Below are 18,787 nucleotides of genomic sequence, written 5' to 3'. Positions count from 1 at the left end.
CCTTATGGCCATCACACATGAAATTCCATAAGCACGTAAGACATAAACGTAAGGAAATCGACCAATCATGGTCAAGTATTAGCCCCTTCAAGGGGTCAAAATCCGACCGTGATTGGTCGATTTCCTTACGCTTATGTCTTACGTGCTTATGGAATTTCATGTGCGAAAGCCTTTAAGGCCATCACACAAAATTGCATAGCTGCATATGCATAACATAAGACCATATGGACCAATGAGCATCGAGTATTAAGTCGCCATATTGACTTACATAACATAATACAAATTTCGCCGCACAGATCCTGTTCCATTTCTGCCATCAATCTGCCGTCAGTTACATTAGCAGGCTCTACTCGGGTTCTGCTGACAATTTGATATCAAATTTCATTGCGCAGATCCTGCTCGATTTTTGTTACCAATCTGCTGTCAAAATTGCGCTGCACAGATCCTGTTCAGTTTCTGCCATCAATGTGCCGTCAATTATATCAACAAGTTCTGCTCGGTTTCTGTTGATAATCTGTTGTCCAGTTATGTGAACAGATTTTGTTATATTTCTGTTGACATTCTGCCGACATCACATGATATATCAGAACCTGCATCAATTCTGTAATCTTTCTGTCGACAAAAATTTGTAACAGATTACCTGACAAGATCTGCTTTAGCAGACTTGGCTATTGGGGTATTTTTTACTTTTATTTTTTCACAAGAAATTATTTTGTCAATTATAATTAATTGGATTACATATATTACCATCTTTTTATATAAATTTTATTATTATATAGTTTATTATTTGAAAGCGAATATAAAATAACAGTTAAATACATAATCACAAATTGTGATCATTTTCTGAATGATGACTACATTATAAAACAATTATAAAAGATTTACTTATTTATTGATAGAAAAACATATTTCAATTATCTACGCATCACGATCCATGATATATTATGCGATTATGCGGAATTAATAATAAATTAGTCATGGATTAAAAGTTACAAAAGAGATAAATTTGCTCGTTTTGCTTACACTTAAAGTCAGTACACATGAGAAAATTTTAGTATTTACCATAAGCAAATCGACCAATCACAGGACGGCGTCCATTTTATATAGCTTCCGGCTAACTTCACAATATAAAAACATTTAATTAAAATTAAACGAATGACTCGCAAACCTTTTTAATTATACTTCAAAACTCTTCATACGAAATACAAACGATTCATAAGGAGAATTTTTAATATTTAGTTATGTTGGCTAACTACATACTGTAAAAATGATTAATTTTTTATAATTATTCTAATTACTCACAAACGTTTTTAATCACACTTCAAACATCTTCATACGAAATACAAACGATTCCATAAGGAGATTTTTGGTTGGCTGAAAAATTTCCGGCTAACTTAATACGAATAATATGATTGATTAATTTCTTACGACAAGGCTTTACAATCTAAACTGTCAGCATGGAGCTGACACACACACACACACACACACACACGCGCGCGCGCGGGGGGGGTAGTGCAAGGGGGGCCTTAGGCCCCCCCTCTCGCACCCACCCCGTCCCTCTCGCTTCGCGTGAAAAGTTGCAAAGTGGAACCTCGCTTCGCGTGGAAAGTTGCACCCTCCTGCACCCACCCCGCCGGTAGGGGTGCCTACGGTAGGGTGCAACTTTCCACGCGAAGCGAGGTTCCACTTTGCAAATTTCACGCGAAGCGAGGGGGACGGAGTGGGTGCGGGAGGGGGGGCCGAAGGCCCCCCTTGCACCTCCCCGTGTGTGTGTGTGTGTCAGCTCCATGCTGACAGTTTAGATTGTAAAGCCTTGTCGTAAGAAATTAACCAATCATATTCGATTACTATTTCACATTCAACTGTGATTGATCAATTCCTTAAGGCTTATTCCTATTGTAGATTCGGCCTTAATGTAAAAGTTTATTTTTCGTTTTTTAAGCAAATAATGAACCAACAAACGTTATAATTAGGCCAACAATCATCTCCAAACGATTCCGCATCGATTGAACCGCTTTTTAAACGAAAATGAGATTTCGCCGGCTAACTTCACGCTGATTTTTGTTTCTTTATTTTACAAACAAATATAAACCAACAAACGCTGTAATTAGGCCAACAATCACCAACAAACGACCAACAAACGATTCGCTATAAAAAAAATTGGAAAAACCGAAGTTGGCCGGCTAAGTTCATGGAGCCTGGCTTCTCTCTCTGTATATTGTTAGAAATACAATTGGTCACACTGAATTATTTTGTCATGTTGGCAACCCTTTAATCAACGATTGAGTTAATCGGAGTTTGGTCGAAGCGGCCCTTATACTTCTGTTATTTATTTCTCCATGCATTCTACTAAAAACGTTTAACAACGTTTAGTTCATAAGTTTATTAAATCGATAGAATAATATCTGATAAATAAAAGAGAAATATTTCAAACAAATCTCGATAAACGTTTAGTTTGATGTGCTCGCTTTAAATTGAACAAAAGTATAAAGACTGTAAGAAGCAAAACATGAAAACTAATATGGAAAATACAAAAGGTTTTAAAAGTAAGTTATATCATTATTCTACGTATATATATTTGAAAAATAGAGAATTTTTTTTATTTATATGTATATATATATATATATATATATATATATATATGTATGTATATATGTATTGGATTATATTCATATTAACTTTTGTTTCGGATTATAGCATTATGGATTCGTTTCGACGCAAACAATTCAGATAAACATCAGTTGTTTTTTAAGGAACACTCTGTAAGAAATCAAGAATCTGAATATCCTAGGAATCACACTCTCTTTGTATTAAATATACCACCGTATGTAACCACTGACTGTTTGAAACATGCATTTATCAAGCTTTGTGGAGATATACATCTTATTACATTTTCAAAAGCAAAAGGATTCAAAACAGCATACATTGTTTTTAAAAAAGTATCTTCTTTGGATAAGGCACTGGAACTGTCAGATGATTGTGTCATCACATTAAGTAGTGATGAAAATACATGTCTCACAGGATTAAGAAGTGAGTTGTATTTTATTTTATATTGTAATAGCAGTTATATATTTTTTTTATTAAATTATATTTTTTCTAATAATTAATTTTTAAAACAGAATGGTGTAAAGAATACAATGATTCTTTGTATAATGAGAATGTAACAAAACAACAGGTTGAGGAATATTTAACTTTGTATGACAAGGAAATAAAGAATCGTACTGGACAGATTGCAGAAGAGGATGATGATGGTTGGGTAACCATAGCAGGTGGAAAGAAAAGGGGACAATTTGCACCATCTAGGAAAGAATCTACCATTGGCAAGGTGCAAGAAAAGGAAGAACAACGCAAGAAAAAGAAGCAATTACTTAATTTCTATACTTTTCAAATTCGAGAGACAAAAAAGCAGAGTAAGTATAACTTTAAATCACAAGATTTTTGTAATAAAAAATTTCTCTTAGAGATATATTCAATTTATACTGTTATGCTGTTTTTAGAATTAGCAGAATTACGGAAAAAATTTGAATTGGATAAACAGAGACTGCAGGAATTGAAATTAAAACGGACATTCAAGCCTTTTTAGATTAAATTAAATATTATACAGAGTAGTTAAATATTGTATAATATGCAATTAAATCTAATAAGAATGCATCTTTTTATATACAAACAATAATTACTAAAATGCTGAAATTAAATTACATTATCGTCACATGATGCCTCAAGTTGCTTTAGTTGCATAAGTCTGTAATGTCCATTCAATTAAGAAATGCTGATATGATAATGGTTGCAAAAGCGCCAATAATTCCTCTGTAACAGATGTTGGAGATATGTATTATATACATAAAAGTATTAATATATATTTTTATATATAAGAAACATACGTTTATTTCCATAAATACAATTTGCAGACATGGCAGCGCTGACTGCTTGCGCGAGTCGTTCCATGGCTAAATCGCGCGAAGCCATGTCTATGTTTGTGCGATTTTGCAAGTTTGTCGTCAATAAACGTGTAGTGGATGCTAAATGCTGCGCTGATATCGCATGCTTGTTATTACCACTATTATTCAGACGTAATACTGAATCCATGAGCAACTGTTGAACCTTTGAATGAAATTTTCGCGTCTCCTCTTGACTTTCTGTAGTTCCCGTGGCATCATGACGTAGAGGACTTAATATGCACCACCTGTGAAGAAAAATAGTTTGACATTAGATTCTTTTATTTATCACTTTTGTATTGCAAGAATTATAGTATACAAAATACCTGAACAGGCCTGCTATAGGCGTTATCGGTGTCATTGGAATCCCACCAGTGGGCAATGCTGGATTGTCCATTAAGAGAGTCAACAGTAAACTTGGATTTTCATCGATCCATTCACCTACTAATCTGAGTAACTCCGTAGGCGGGTCTTTATCCTCATAAACTTCACCTATTGCCGTTAATAAGTTTGCAGTAAAATGTGGTGCTAGTATAGGTAGTTGCTTTAGCTTATCAATAGATTTTGGAGTAAGCACAAAATAGTCATTGAGTATATGCCTCGCCAGTCCTACACTTTGCAACGAGGTTGAGCCCAATTGCTGCATCCAGATGCCAGCTGCATTCAGAACAGCCTTGTTTTGTGTGGTAATTGCCAAAGACACCAGGTTACCTAAAGTCTTATACCTGAGACTGTCTGCTGGGAAGAGCGATAAAAAAAGAGCATTACGTACTGCAGGTGTGCCACCCGGACTTTGGAAGAAGTCACTCATAATCTCTATCAGTTGCAATTCTTGTATTGCCATGGTCATGTTACGTTTTTTTCGCTTCTCTATCTCTCCAAACACAAACTCTGATATCAAATCCATTTGCAGGTCGACTTGCTTGCCAGGTCTGCAGCAGAGTATTTCTTGAATAAAAAAAAATTATGAATATATAATATAGTTATTTCAGTTGCTATATTCAGTTTTAGGTTTTTTATTTTAAAGTACAATACTCTTAATACTGAAGTTTAAATTTAATTTCAATTTTAATGTAATTTTATTTTTAATTTTGACTATCAAAGTTATCTTTTAATTCCTTTTTTTAATTTCGTATATCTTTAACGTTACTTTTATTTATTTCTTTTAAACTTTAATGCTATTATATTATTTTTGTTTATATATATGTATATATATATATATATATATATATATATATATATATATATATATATATAACTGTAATTTTAAGTAATATTAAATTTAATATCATTGTCGTAACTATTCTTGTAACCTATTTTGTGATGATTTCAATTTTATTTTAGATATTGTCAGACACTATAAACCTTTTACTTTAGATATCTAAGTTCATTTACACTGTACAAAGATTACAAATGTAAAAGAGCCAAAGTCGAAAGGCACGGATTAAGAAGTATATAATAATATAATCCAATTATTATTTGATATTAAATATTAGATTAGTAATGATTCAGAATTACAGTTTACATGCTTGTGTTATTATTTACTTATGTTTATTATTTACGACATAACCTATGCTACTCATACCGATTCTGCATAGAGCCTCCCTGGCGCAATAAGGAAATTCCAACTTTCTGAGAGCCTGCTTGACATCATTCCCGGTCATTATAATGCAGATAATTGTAAACTATCCAAGAAGTTATTCAATTTTCAGCATTCGCTCTCTCTGGACACAGATGATTATGGCCGTGTTCCGAAATTGCTGCCAGTTTATTGCCAGCACTGAAAATATATAATATACGTAACGTGCACTATAGAATTTGCAGTACTGGCAGTAATTTCGGAACACGGCCCATGTGTGTATACATACATACATATATATATATATATATATATATATATATATATATATATATATATATATATATATATATATAGTACATGTGTGTATTAGAGAGTATGATATATGTAGATATAATGTGTGTGTGTGTGTGCATTGACATATGTACAGCGCCAGCGCGTCGCGACGCGAGCATAGCGCGGCCTGGCCGCCCAGTGGCGCCACCAGCGAGTAGGTTGCGAAGCGCATTATTAGTCAAAACAATCTGCCGAATCCGCCGATCTATTTTTAGGTCGCGCCCACCGGAGCTACGGTGCACAACGCCGTTTTTGTCCCCCGCAGACCCCCCGAAAAAAGGTTCGCGCGGCCGGTGGCCCTTCCGCGACGCCGTCTCGTAGCCGCGGCAAAAGGTTCAACGACCCCCTCCCCCCCTCGCCGCGCGAGATTGTGACAGGCCAGGGAGCCGTGCGGCCGAGCGCGGCCGGCCATGTTTATACCGTGGTGAGAATTTCCCGTGCTGACCGACCAGCCGCGCCGTGAGCCAAGAGCGGGTCTCGTCTCCACGTGCGCCGCCAGCGGCGTGATCCCCGTTCCAGCCGTAGAGCGCCCCGGGAGTCGGCAGCGTAGAGCGTCCGCAGAGCGCGACGATGGAGTCCTCTGAGAGAGGTGAGTTTCTCCCGAGAGGATCCGCGTGAGAAAGCGGCGACGATATTCCGACTATGACATAAATCGCGCGACGCCCTCCCGGGGGCAATGGCAGTGTCAGGGTCGAAACGGAACTGGTTCAGTGACCGCGTTCGCTTCACGTTCGACGTACGACCGCAGGTCGCTTTCCGCTTGTCGCGATACTCATTGTCATATGTCATCTGCGCTCGACCCGATTTAACCGGGACATCGGACGGCGGACGACCGTCGGGGTCGCTGCGAAAATCGCCATCGCCGCGGATCAAAATCTATGTCACGCGGCGCGCTTTTAGCCTCGACTGTACCGTAGCGCGCGCGTACAGTCCCCTTCGTCCCTCGCGCACTCACGGGAGGGATACAAGACTACTATCTCGCTCCCTCGCTCGCTCGCTTGCGTTCGTTCAACAAGGATAGCGAACGAGCGAGATACACCCTTAGAGGCATCATCATGCGGATGATCGTCGGCGGTATATGACGGCGACGATCATATTAGACAGGATTTCCCTGACGATAATACTAGACGCCGCTGTATCTAGTTGCGCAACGCGTTTGCGTTTCACCGTAGCTGCATGTCTCTTTTAACCTACGTAAAGGGAGGTCCGGGCCAGCGCGATGAATCGGAGTCACGATGTCGTTTGACAACGGCGAGCGCGCGCACGTGAGAATCATCGTCGCCTGACCAAGTATGACGGCTGACGGCTGGCGGCCGCGTGCCATGCCATGCCATGCCATACCGTGCCGTGCCGTGCCGTGCCGTGCCACGTCGCGACGTGGCGACACCTGCCGACCGCTCGTGCGCGCCCTACCTCAAGTCACCGCGAATTAACCCTCCCGCCTCGACGTCGTCGTCGTCGTCGTGCAACCCCCATGCGCGATGGCGCGTCGCAGCCCCTATCCAGCCCTTCCATCATGAATCGAGGCGAGAGCTTTTCACTTTTGCCGGAGTGACGTTTTGCGCGAAGATAAAAACGCCCGGCAAAAAAGTCGAAAGTAATTAGTATTTTATCGTTGATACACTATGACAGGTTAGATGCATCTCGAGATGTATACATATGAGCATAATAAGTTCTCTTGTTTATTTTATGCTGAACGCGACCTGCGCTCGTTATTATCAGCCGAATTATGTGGACCGTTTGTTTAATTATCGGAGTACTTTTTGCTAAGAAAAGACTTGGAATTTAAAGTAAAAGTTCACGTATCGTTGAGAGGATAAATCTGCTTGGATGAATGAAATTAGCGTTTTAATCGATCAATTAAAAAATTAAATATGGAGTTCGTTGAATAATCAATGTTTGATGATTTAATTATAATATTCGCGAGAATTTTTTGCACCGATTGTTGACTCAGCGCATAACTTATTCGGTAAGCTTGATATTTTGTGCGAAGGCGATCGTCATTTATCCGAGCATTTTTTCGAAATTTGCGAGTCCATCTTATGATAGATTCGTATCATTCGAATTGGTACATTTATTATTGGTTCTGCGATTTTAATTGGCCAGTTTAGCGCGGCAAATCTGGCGTAATATAAGAAGATTCGCGCGCTGATAAGTATTTCGATCTTCGCGAGGGAAAGGTGATAGGGCTTTCGAGTGAAATAAGTTTGATCGGTTTATGATAAATTCGTCATAAATATATGTTCGATCGAAAATGGATTTTGTATTTTATTAATATAAATTTTAGGATGTCTATCCTCTGGAAAAGTATGGAAAACCTAGCATTCTCAGAAATTTCCTTTAGAGACCATGGATTTCTTAGGAATTTCTACCTGAAAAAATAAGGAAATTCTCATGGAATTTTACTGGAATTCAGGATATTTAAAAAAAAAATTTTTTTTCTGAGTTAATTTTACTTTTACATTGTAAACAATCGGCGAGACAATTATTGGTTATATATTATATATTATGTGTTTAAAATATATTATATGAATATATATTTATGTTTGTTTACATATTCAATATTTTAACAAAACATTGAATATGAAGTATATGTTCTTTATGTAATTTTTAGTGATAAAGAAATGAAAATTTTACGCAAGTAAAAAATGCTTATCTATTTTAATGCATTTACAAATCTAACACTTCTTCATATAAAATGTGCGGGCTCTAAAAGGACCCCGCATATTTTATATGAAGAAAGTGGCTGGAGGAAAGCTTCGGTCAAATTGGCTGAAAATGAAATATGTTGTAGTTTAGATGGTGCTGATCAAAAGTTTCCTCGGGCAAAAAGTCCAAAGATAAAAAATAAAAGATACGATGATTTGAAGTGGGTGGTATTGAAGTTTAAAAAACGCCTGTTTTTGAATATATAAATTAAATATATAACATACAAAATATATAATATATATATAATAAGAAATTTATTTTAGAAAATTGCATAAAAAAAAAATCTTTAAAATATTTCCCTAGAATATTATTCTTTACCTGGAACTTTAAATAAAGATATCTAGAAGATTTGGGGAAAAAAAGTTTCAGGGAACTTTTTATAAGATAGAAATTAATCGTTCTGAGAGCGATTAGTGACATTGTAAACTTTGTCTTGGGTTACTAGCAATACTTGAATTATTAAATTAATCAATGAAATAGTTCGAGTGAGCGTTTGATTGATTAATGATTAAGGTGAAGAATCTTATGCTTTAAAACCAAAATAAAATGGAATTATTTTATATTATTTATATTATTAATTATACTCTGTTATTTACACTCTGTATTTCCATTTCATTTTGATTTTAAAGCATTTTCTTCACCTTGATTAATCAATCAAACGCTCACTCGAAGTATTTCATTCATTAATTTAATAATCCAAGAATCCCTAGTAACCCAGGACGATGTTTACGATATCATTAATCGCTCTCAAAGAAGATCAAACTTGCTTCGTTCGAAAATGTCACGAATAACATTGCGTTCGCGGGAGTACATTTCTAAGTTGGCGCGATGGTTGTGTGTATGTGTGTGTGTGTGCGAGACCCAACCGCGCCGACCTTTCTGCATTCATCCTGGTATCCGCGAGATCACGGTCGCGACTTCTCGTTCCTTTTTCTCGCTCTTTTTTTCGCATACCATCGCACCGTCCCTTATATTGCTTTTCTCTCGTTTTTCAAGACATCACGCTCGCAAGCGCAGCAGTCCATTTTCCGAGATGATTCTCACGGACTTTATCTTGGAAGATGATTCGCATGTGAATTGATACACGATCAAGTTAATGGAAGATAAGAAAATATCGCTCCCTTTCGTTTGTGAAAAAATGCCTGAGAATATATATTCTCTTGGAGATATTGGTCCATATTCTGAATCCTCTTTTAACGATAAAAGTGCCTCTAAAAGTGGCTTATAAGCCTTTTGATTGGCTATAAGCCACTTTTAGAAGCACTTTTATCGATAAAAGAGGATTCAGAATATGGACCATTTTCTTCAAAATTTGCTAAAATAATAATCGTCGAGTTTTGTTCGAGACATCCTGTATATTTCTCTCGGTCAGTAAATAATGTTCGAGAGGGAAAAAAGATTTTGAAAGTTTGGAGAAGGATATCTCCCGTGTTGAAAGTCCTTAGGGAGCGGGAAAAATGGCATGTCCCGGAGTTAAAACGAAACGAGTAGCCGGTGGTCGGCGTCCCTCAAAAGAAAAAGGGACGGAAAGACCGGGGGGGGGGGGGAGGGAGGTTAAGACGGAAAAAGCGCAAGGCATTGCTGAGTCTGCTGCATCTGCGAGTTTTCTGACCTACCTGCAGAAGGATCCAAAAAGAAATTCCCCGAAATCCTTTGTCCTGGAATTTGGCAGGCATCGCGCACCGCAGGGCTAACGTCGCCCTTTATCCTTCATTTTTAATCCGCGTACTCTATCCGCATAGTGTTTTGTTCTCTTTCGCAAATCTTCTCTCTCTTTCTTTCTCTTTCTCTCCTCTCCCTCTTGTGGTCTCTTCCTCGTTATATAAGTCCAAGGACGAGCTACGTTGCTATATGTGTTTCTCCATCCTTCTCTTCACCTCCTCTTTCGTTTTTTTTGTCCTTCTTCCATCTCCCTTTCCTTGTCTTTCTCTCTCTCTCTTTCTCTCCCCCTCTCTTTCCTTCTCGCTCGCTCGCTCGTTTGCTTCCTCTCATTTGCAACGCTGTCCTCCTGCACCATGCACCGCAGGCATCAGACGATGCCTTATACGCTCTGCTTCTGTTATATTCTTCTAGCTTCTACTCCTCTGCTTCGGCATTCGGGATCTTTTAAAGCGAGTATCGCGCTTTCTGAACAAAATAAGGGGAAGGGAAAGAGAAATAGAGAGAAGCAGTAAGCGAGATGCAAGTCGCAAAATTCTAAAGTGCAACAAGGTTCCTTTGCAGGGCGTTTACCAGTAAAGGTTACTATAGACTGTATATAGGGTGTCCCGGACAAATTTAGAAGCGTTTTGTGCGTATCTTTATTTAGAAATCAAGCAAAGAGAATAATTAATCATTATTTTAAATTATTGCCCTTTTAGACTAATTTAGGAAAAGGATTTGAATAACCGCGTATATGCACAAGCTGACTGCTTCGTCTGTTATTTGCATCGTTTTCTCCCCTTTTTCGAATTCGATGTTTGAACTTCGACGAACGAGTCAGTTAGCAAGCTGGCCGAACATCTGCCAGAGTCATCTCGGTTGCGCTAAACTGTAGGTCCTGTGTATGCTCATACGATGCTTTCCTAGAAGTAATATGTATCGATAGCGATCGGAAGAAGGGTTTACTGTAAAGAAACCTCGAAAAACACGATAACGTATTATCGAAACGCACATTTTCGTCTCGTTGTTAATGATTTTTCATATAAAATCATGAAGAGTCCAAACAATCAACTTTGTTAATCGTCATTAAGGGCCGCTTCGACCAAACTCCAATTAACTCAATCGTTGATTAAAGGGTTGCCAGCATGACAAAATAATTCAGTGTAACCAATTGTATTTCTGACGATATACTGTATTTCTACAATTATATTGGTTTCTCTCTGTATATTGTTGAAGCGGCCCTAAGATGGAAATTCTCAAATGTCATATCGATTCATAAGAATCGCGCATGGTATCCACCAATCGCGAATACATCACCATATCAAATCGTTATAGTCGAACGGGGTCTCGCACGGATTTCGTACCAATTAATGAGATAAGCGAGTGTGGGCGAACAGGACATGCACATTCGCTATTTAGATATTCGGCTTGTCGTATCGGCCAGGACGTCCTGCAGTTATAAACGTTGGCGGCTCTACTCCAACTAGAAGCGAAATAGTCTCGGTGGCGTGGGCGAAAAATTTTGACACGATTTAAACAAGTCGATTCTTTCTGCACGTATACACGATAGTATCCATATGGATACGAGATAATAATTGGATTATTTTACTCGTGGTAATCATTTCAACAAACAACTCCCAACGAGGTGCGTCTGTCGTTGCTGGGGAATCGCTCGCGATCTCGCGGTTGAATGGACGATTGAATCGGCGATCGCGATGAATCGGCGCGAAAATGTCAACAGACAATGCACTCGACTCGCAAGTCGACTCGCGATACGCAAGTCGAGTTTATTGATCGATCATTGCAGCACGCGATCTGAGAGGATCACTCGTTCCGCTGAGTTCCGCTCAGGCGGATCGATAATTATGCAATCGCGTTACGCAATTGTTGCACCGCGCGCGCATTGTTGCCAGTGTTCTCATGGCGAATGCAGAATACCGACCCAATGACATTGCTTGCTCACCGCGGAACAAGACACACCTATTCTATGTAGAACCCCTTTTATGCAGCCGAAGGCCGAAGGCGGCGCGAATTATTCACGCATCGCTAGCCTTTGCAGTTTTCTTACCGCGTGCGAATATTGCGTTTGCGTTGTCGAGAACTTCCGCGCGATTACCCGGCGATATGGAGATTGATAACGGTGCTTTTTTGTAGCTTCCTTCCATTCGGCGGAAAAAGTTGATGTTCATCAAAGGACCAGTCTATTTTAACAGTACGAAAAATTGATGATTTTTAGGAATTTTTTTTAAAGAATGTTAGAAATTGATCTTCCTGGCATTTCATTATTGTTTAAACAATATGTCAGTATATTTAAATTTTAGATATTTAACTTTTAGCTATTTAAATCTTAGATATGTAGCTTTTAGCTATTTAACTAAATATCTTAAATATTTAATCTTTTTGTTTAATACGAATCTATACTCGTAGCATGTTCAAAAACTGCTATTTCTCATGTAATAGCCTAAAAAAATGACTTGTCTGAGGAAATGTTGCTTCCCATAAAAAAAAAACTCGGTCAGTTTTACAAACTCCACAGAATTCTTTTGGAATATTGAACCTAATTTAAAAAATTAATATTCTTCCGAACCTTCAAGAAATAAAAAAAATTTCAACAAAATTGAAATTTCTACTTTTAAAATAACATTACTTTATTATTTTTATAATAAAATTAGGTTCAGTATTCTAAAAAATATCTTGCGGAATAAAAATAAATCGAGTTTTTTTCTATTTCAAACAATTTAATCACGAAGCATGTCACACCGTGCATTTTTGATTACTACGCACAGAAACTCGTATTGAACAAAGAAAAAGTTAAATGTCTAAAATTTTAAAATGCTGATGTATAAACATGGACAAAATACATGCAAAAGAGATCAATTTCTAATATTCTTCAAAAAGAATTCTTAAGAATCATCAATTTTTCGTATTGCAAGGAATACACTAACAATAAGTACTTAATATGAAAGTTGCATTTATTATGATTCATGTTATTGACAGATTTTTTTACGCCCGCCACGTCGGTTTATGAGAAAGTTCCTTTTAAGCATTCACGCGTTTAACGACCGTGAAATTATTGTCCCTGACACAGTAACATAGAATAATTGACGATAAATAATCGATAAGTAAATAACAAAGGGAAATTAATTTTCTATTATCGGTGAAATTGAATTGCTTTTTGTTCAGGACACCCTATAGAATCGACTACCACTTGAAACTGCATATTGTACTTCTCTGTGTTACAATGGGAAATAATTCACGGGTATGGAACGCGAGATATATTTCTTTCAATGTTTAAGCGGCACATGTGTCGTGAATATACACAATTCGTACTAATTCGTGATACTTTACTACTGCAAAATGAAATCTAATTAAAAGAGATATCTCCAATAATTAATGCGATATTTGCTAGCTAAATTCGAATTAATTATCGTTCTATTCATGAACGAATGATTATTTCGAAAATAGATTATTGCTTATTTTTGTTCCCCTATCATGCCGCTTATCGACGCTAGCTAGTCATTAACGATGACACTCTGTAGTAGTGATGTAGTGCCGCAAGTACAAAGTGTAACTTAATATAATAAATCTAAATAATTTAAACGAGTAATAATTACATATTCACCTCTCCTAAATTATTCAAATTATTATGGTAATAATCCGAATAATTCATTGGCGAATTTTAATCGTTTGAAAGCAGAATGAATTTTTTAAAATCAGAGATTATAATGACAAGTTATTGAAGTTATTGATAAGGAGACGTGCAATTATGCTTCCTTGCTGCGAGCACTTGTCCACTTGTCTTTTTCCCCTCACAGGATTATAATTATCATGGTGAAAGGGGAGCCCTCTTTTAAATGCGTCGATATACGCCTCTATGTTTGCTGTCCATTTTTCCCCCGACTTTAGAGGCTCGCCAACGAACAACGGCGATTATATCCGTCGATACGCGTGATCGTTTTCGAGACCCGTGTTCGTCAATTATTTCGCCAGACCTGCGACGACCTTGGCCGAAAGGAATATTGCAGCGCAACGCTGCCCTCAGCTTCATTAAACACGTACTGATAATTTAGTCACATAGTGCGGACTCATGCGTATTGTGCACTATGGCCGTCGTTATCGTCGTATGTGTATGCGGGCAGTAATTAAGATATCTCGCGATTGCGCGATTATGCGCGTTTTAATTCTATGCATTCTCAAAGTCTATCTCAAATTTTATCTAACAATAAAGGTAGTGTCTCACATTTAGAATTTCGATGTAATTAATAAAATTCTGGCATTTCTTCCTAGAATCCTCAATGCGGAGTTCTCTGTCGATTTAATATAAAAAAGTAGGATATCGACAATATCAATTTCGTTTGATTTTGTACGAGAATTGAGTTTAACATTTCAATTAGAATCTTGGGTGTCCATTCTCTAAAGAAACATAGAAAACCTGGATTTCCCAGGGATTTCTTTTGTATCTGGATAAATCGGGGAATTCTCATGGAATTTTATTGGGATAAGAGGGAATTTTTTTGAAAAATTCTTTCTTTGATATTTTTGCTCTTATATTGTGATAGTCGGCAAGCCAAGTGAATTATGTTTTTTAAAAAATATATTAGAAATATGTACATTTATCTATTCAATGTCTTAACAAAATATTCAATGTGCGGTACATATTCTTTATTATTTTAGTGAGAAAAAGAATTTTATGTATAAAAATAAAATTAAAGAAAAATGTTGATGTGAAAATAAAATTAATGAAAAATGTTAATGTGAAAATAAAATTAATGAAAAATGTTAATTTAAAATTCTTAAGATGCAATCTTTCTAGAATTCTGAAAATAAAAAATCTAAAAAATTTCGCCGATGAAAATTTTAGAAAATTTTAATTCGAGGAACGCGGAAATTTTCTACAGCCTTCTCTTTCACCGGTTCGAGTAATAAATGTAATTGTTTCGAAGGATCTACCGAGAATTCTAACGAAATCACGAGATCGAAATTCTCAAAATGGAATGTTTGCAGAGGTGCAAACTTCTCTCTATCGAGATATCTCTAATGCGGAATGTACATACATACATGGTGCGATTCTAATGCAACGTTCAACTGCCGATCGATGCGGAATTGATAGAATTACAGCAGGAATTGCAACACGACTGGACAGTTTTGATGCCAATTGCGATGGACACGCGCAAATCGATGATATATTATTACTTGTCTATCGTGAAACAACAAAATGATGCTTACGATTCGTGTAATATAACATTAAAGAAGAAAAAAACACTATTTTTTTGGCCAACGAATATTAATAGATACGAAATGAAAAATGCTTTAAAATATTTTTTATTATTTTTAAATTTTCTCTCCCTCTCTCTCTCTATTTATTTTGTAAAAATTTTTTAGAAGCATTAATTGAAATCTTGCGTTTTGAAGAATCGTGTTTCTAGGCGAGCGATTCTCGCTTCTTCGAGGCTTATCAGTCGCGGAACGTGACATATTTGATTTACTTCGCGACGTTAATCGCACCACTTCGCGATACTTCGCGAGCTCACGAAAGGAAAAAAACTTGAAAGAGTCGTAGACCGCGTGCATGACCAGCGCAATGAGAAGTAGATACGCGCATGCGATACATAAAAGTTTTAAATACACGATGCGCGATAAAGATGCGCGTTTTGCCGCATCGCAGCGATAATAAAGTCACGTCGATATTTCTCTCCGTATATATGAGACGGACAAGGAGTCTCGACAAAATAATTGCTTATTAAAAAGTATTATCTATAATGTCTGAAAATATTGTCTGCAACTTTGATCTTCGCCTTTGCATATTCAGAGAGGAAGAGGAACTTCGTATGCGAAGATACTTGTTTTCAATGGAAATTTTTTTTATCTGCTCATGCCAGCCAAGTACGACAAAATTGCGGTTCTTCGACTCGTATTGATTTTTTCCCTCTGCCTCCAAACTTATCTTTCGCCGTCGTCAATTGAAGAATCAAACATTACGAGATATATATTTTAGTATAATGTAAAATTATCCTAAATATTTTTGATAAGTTTTAAGTATATATTTGCCAGGCCATTTGTTTATACTTTTATACAATATTTAAATTGTACAATCTCATGATTTTATTGATTTTTTTTTTTTTTTTTTTTACCAACATCTCTTGTACTAGTTTTATCTTTTGTGTTATATTTTATCTTAAAAATATTCTCATAAAATATATAAAGAACACATGTTGTATACACATATTTCTTGATGGTTTAGACACTGAGATACGATATCTAGGGTTTATACACACACACACACACACACACACGCGCGCGCGCGCGCGCGTGTGTGTTTGTGTGTGTAATATTTTATTATATGTGTCCAAATTTTATGACTATTTAGCTATCAAATGTTAGTACTTTAGAATTTATATTTCATTTAATACATAAATAGTTATTTTAAAATATATTTATATAAAGTTTTTTAGGTTTAAAATGTACTTTATTTATATTAAAAAATCCTGTTCAATAAATAAACTTATTTTAAAATTGCATATAAAAATACTTTAATTTTTTACCTGGATTTTGAACAAAAATCTGCAAAGTAGTGGAATCTTCAGGCAATTTATTTACAAGTCTGAGTATATATTCTATTCGTGAGATCCGTCATGCGAGAATTTGTTTCTCGTTATAACATTAATTCAGAATTTACTTTTCGTTATAATATTAATTCAAGAAAAACATGAGGTATCTTGCAGTCACGTTTCGCGTATATACACGTACTCTCTCGCAGTTGCTCCAACTTTTATAATAGCCGCAACGTTGTTTGTTCCTACGGCCGCGCCCACGTTACTGTCATCTCCATAATATAATTACCGTCGCGATATCATTCCCGAGAGCGTCAACACGAAGCCACCATCACGGCCAAACTACGTTCATACTTACGCGTATTATTCATCATAGTCATAACGATACCATAATACATATTCCGCACGGCTTCCCACACGTGTTATGTAACGTATGCGAGAAAGAGAAGGCGAGGGACACGAATCGCGCGTGCCCCTATTCTCGAGGGCACGCACTCCTCGCACGGCGGGGGAGGGAAAATGCGCGACAGGCGTGAGAAAAAGCGGTTTTTTTTTCCTTTTTTTTCTTTCCTCTCCTCTGTTATTTCTTCTCCGTGTTCCACGCACCGACGTACGCAGATTGTGTTACGAAACGATTTATTATCACCTTGTCCTCGCCAAGGTCAACAACAATAACGATGGATATACCACGCGCGCGAAACGCCGACAGGTGAGATCGCTCGGCTTCGCAGCTGTTCGCGAGAGACGCTGGAGGGATTTACATCCGGATGGGATGGAGTCTCCACGAAATCAAAGTCTGATTCTAAGTAATCGGTAGGGGAAATGTGACGCATCCAAAGTCGGAATGCACGATGCAAGTTTACGATCTGTAAACACGAGTCTACTGTAAATACGCGTACTCGTATTTTAAGGTTGATTTTACAAATTACGGATAGTATTACCACTCTCTTCCTCTCGCATTCCGAGCTGCATCTGAGGATCTAAGAATATTCAGATTGCAATTCTGATTAGCACCTAGATAAGAAGAAAACTGATACTCTGTGATTTTAATTAATTTTATTTCATATAATTTACTTTCGCGTGTTTTCAGTATAATTCTTGATAACAATTTGATTCTGATAGATATTTGTCTCTCTACTGATAAAGAACGATAATTACTTTGGTTTTTTTATAATCATCTCTTATAATAATTCATCTTTAAGGAAATCGACTTCACTTATTACAAGAGATTTTCTCGAATAATAATAACAAGTGGCCACAATTTCTCATATTTTTTCATTTATACGAGATAATATCGACGATATTGGGTTGATAGCATTTACGAAAAGTCGATCGCTATGCACGCATAAGAGAGAGAGAGAGAGAGAGGGAGAGAGAGAAAGAGAGCCTGCGATATGTTTGAGGATGTTAAGAAGTTTGGGAAGGCACTTTGGAGCCTTGGCTCGAGTTTCGTCACCTGGTGCAGGGCATCGATCGCGCCATCGTCCGCTGGCAGTCCGGCAGAGGGGGGTGAGAGGAGGACAGCGGGGGTGGCGGCGGCGGTTCGGCGCCAGGGTGTCGACGGGGGTAGAGTGGGGCAAGTGCACGCTGCAAGCGAACCCTATATGCAATTGGCTGGAAAGTGCATCGCTGGAGGGGATGCTGGAAGAGCGGCAGCGAGAGAAAGAAAGAGAGAGAGGGGTAGGGGAGGGAGAGAAGAAGGGTCACGGGAGGGGAGGGCGAGTGCACGCACAAAGTAGACATATAGGTCAATGTCGGGACACTCCTGTGCACTGTTTAGCCCGAGTCACCTACTGACCCACTTGCCTCCTCCTTTTGCGTACCCTGACCAGCGTACTTTACGTATCCCCCTGACTTCCCGGTCGCGCACCGTCATCGCGTCGTGCTGGATTCCCGGTGTCACCTCGAGGTCAAGAGGATTCGCGCAAGCGGACATGTAAACTCGCTTTCGAAACTATGGAAATTAGTTTGCGCAAAGCTCTGCGACTATATGTACGATACGTGCGCTAAAAACGATGACTCGCGTTGATAACGCG

At 37.7% G+C, this 18,787-nt stretch overlaps 3 protein-coding genes across 4 annotated transcripts in view; 2 read left to right on the top strand and 1 right to left on the bottom strand.

Moving 5' to 3' along the window:
• The first annotated feature begins 2,248 nt into the window (after nucleotides 1–2,248).
• LOC145972816 (ribosomal RNA-processing protein 7 homolog A) lies at nucleotides 2,249–4,024 on the top strand. Its single transcript, XM_083101803.1, has 4 exons — nucleotides 2,249–2,546; nucleotides 2,698–3,030; nucleotides 3,120–3,410; nucleotides 3,498–4,024. Exons 1-4 carry the CDS (start codon nucleotides 2,510–2,512, stop codon nucleotides 3,581–3,583), a joined length of 747 nt encoding a protein of 248 aa, XP_082957929.1. The 5' UTR covers nucleotides 2,249–2,509; the 3' UTR covers nucleotides 3,584–4,024.
• Nucleotides 3,551–16,987, bottom strand: LOC145972815 (integrator complex subunit 15). Of its 2 annotated transcripts, XM_083101801.1 has the most exons (5): nucleotides 6,271–6,717; nucleotides 5,521–5,715; nucleotides 4,262–4,883; nucleotides 3,882–4,183; nucleotides 3,551–3,807 (listed from the first exon to the last, which is right to left on the bottom strand). In XM_083101801.1, exons 2-5 carry the CDS (start codon nucleotides 5,597–5,599, stop codon nucleotides 3,719–3,721), a joined length of 1,092 nt encoding a protein of 363 aa, XP_082957927.1. In that variant the 5' UTR covers nucleotides 5,600–5,715; nucleotides 6,271–6,717; the 3' UTR covers nucleotides 3,551–3,718. The 2 variants fall into 2 exon arrangements, with proteins under 2 accessions (XP_082957927.1, XP_082957928.1); XM_083101802.1 differs by lacking the exons at nucleotides 5,521–5,715; nucleotides 6,271–6,717 and adding an exon at nucleotides 16,743–16,987.
• Nucleotides 6,039–18,787, top strand: part of Usp (retinoid X receptor ultraspiracle) — a 104,538-nt gene continuing 91,789 nt past the window's right edge. Inside the window, exon 1 of the mRNA XM_083101800.1 lies at nucleotides 6,039–6,439. Within this exon, the coding sequence (XP_082957926.1) occupies nucleotides 6,421–6,439 (19 nt within the window). The 5' untranslated portion in view covers nucleotides 6,039–6,420. The remainder of the gene's footprint in view (nucleotides 6,440–18,787) is intronic.

This window comes from Camponotus vicinus, unplaced genomic scaffold (assembly GCF_025532165.1).
Source record: "Camponotus vicinus isolate PSW18456_S1 unplaced genomic scaffold, iyCamVici1.0 SCAF_6, whole genome shotgun sequence".
NCBI lineage: Eukaryota > Metazoa > Arthropoda > Insecta > Hymenoptera > Formicidae > Camponotus > Camponotus vicinus.
This window is presented reverse-complemented; position numbering and strand designations above follow the sequence as displayed.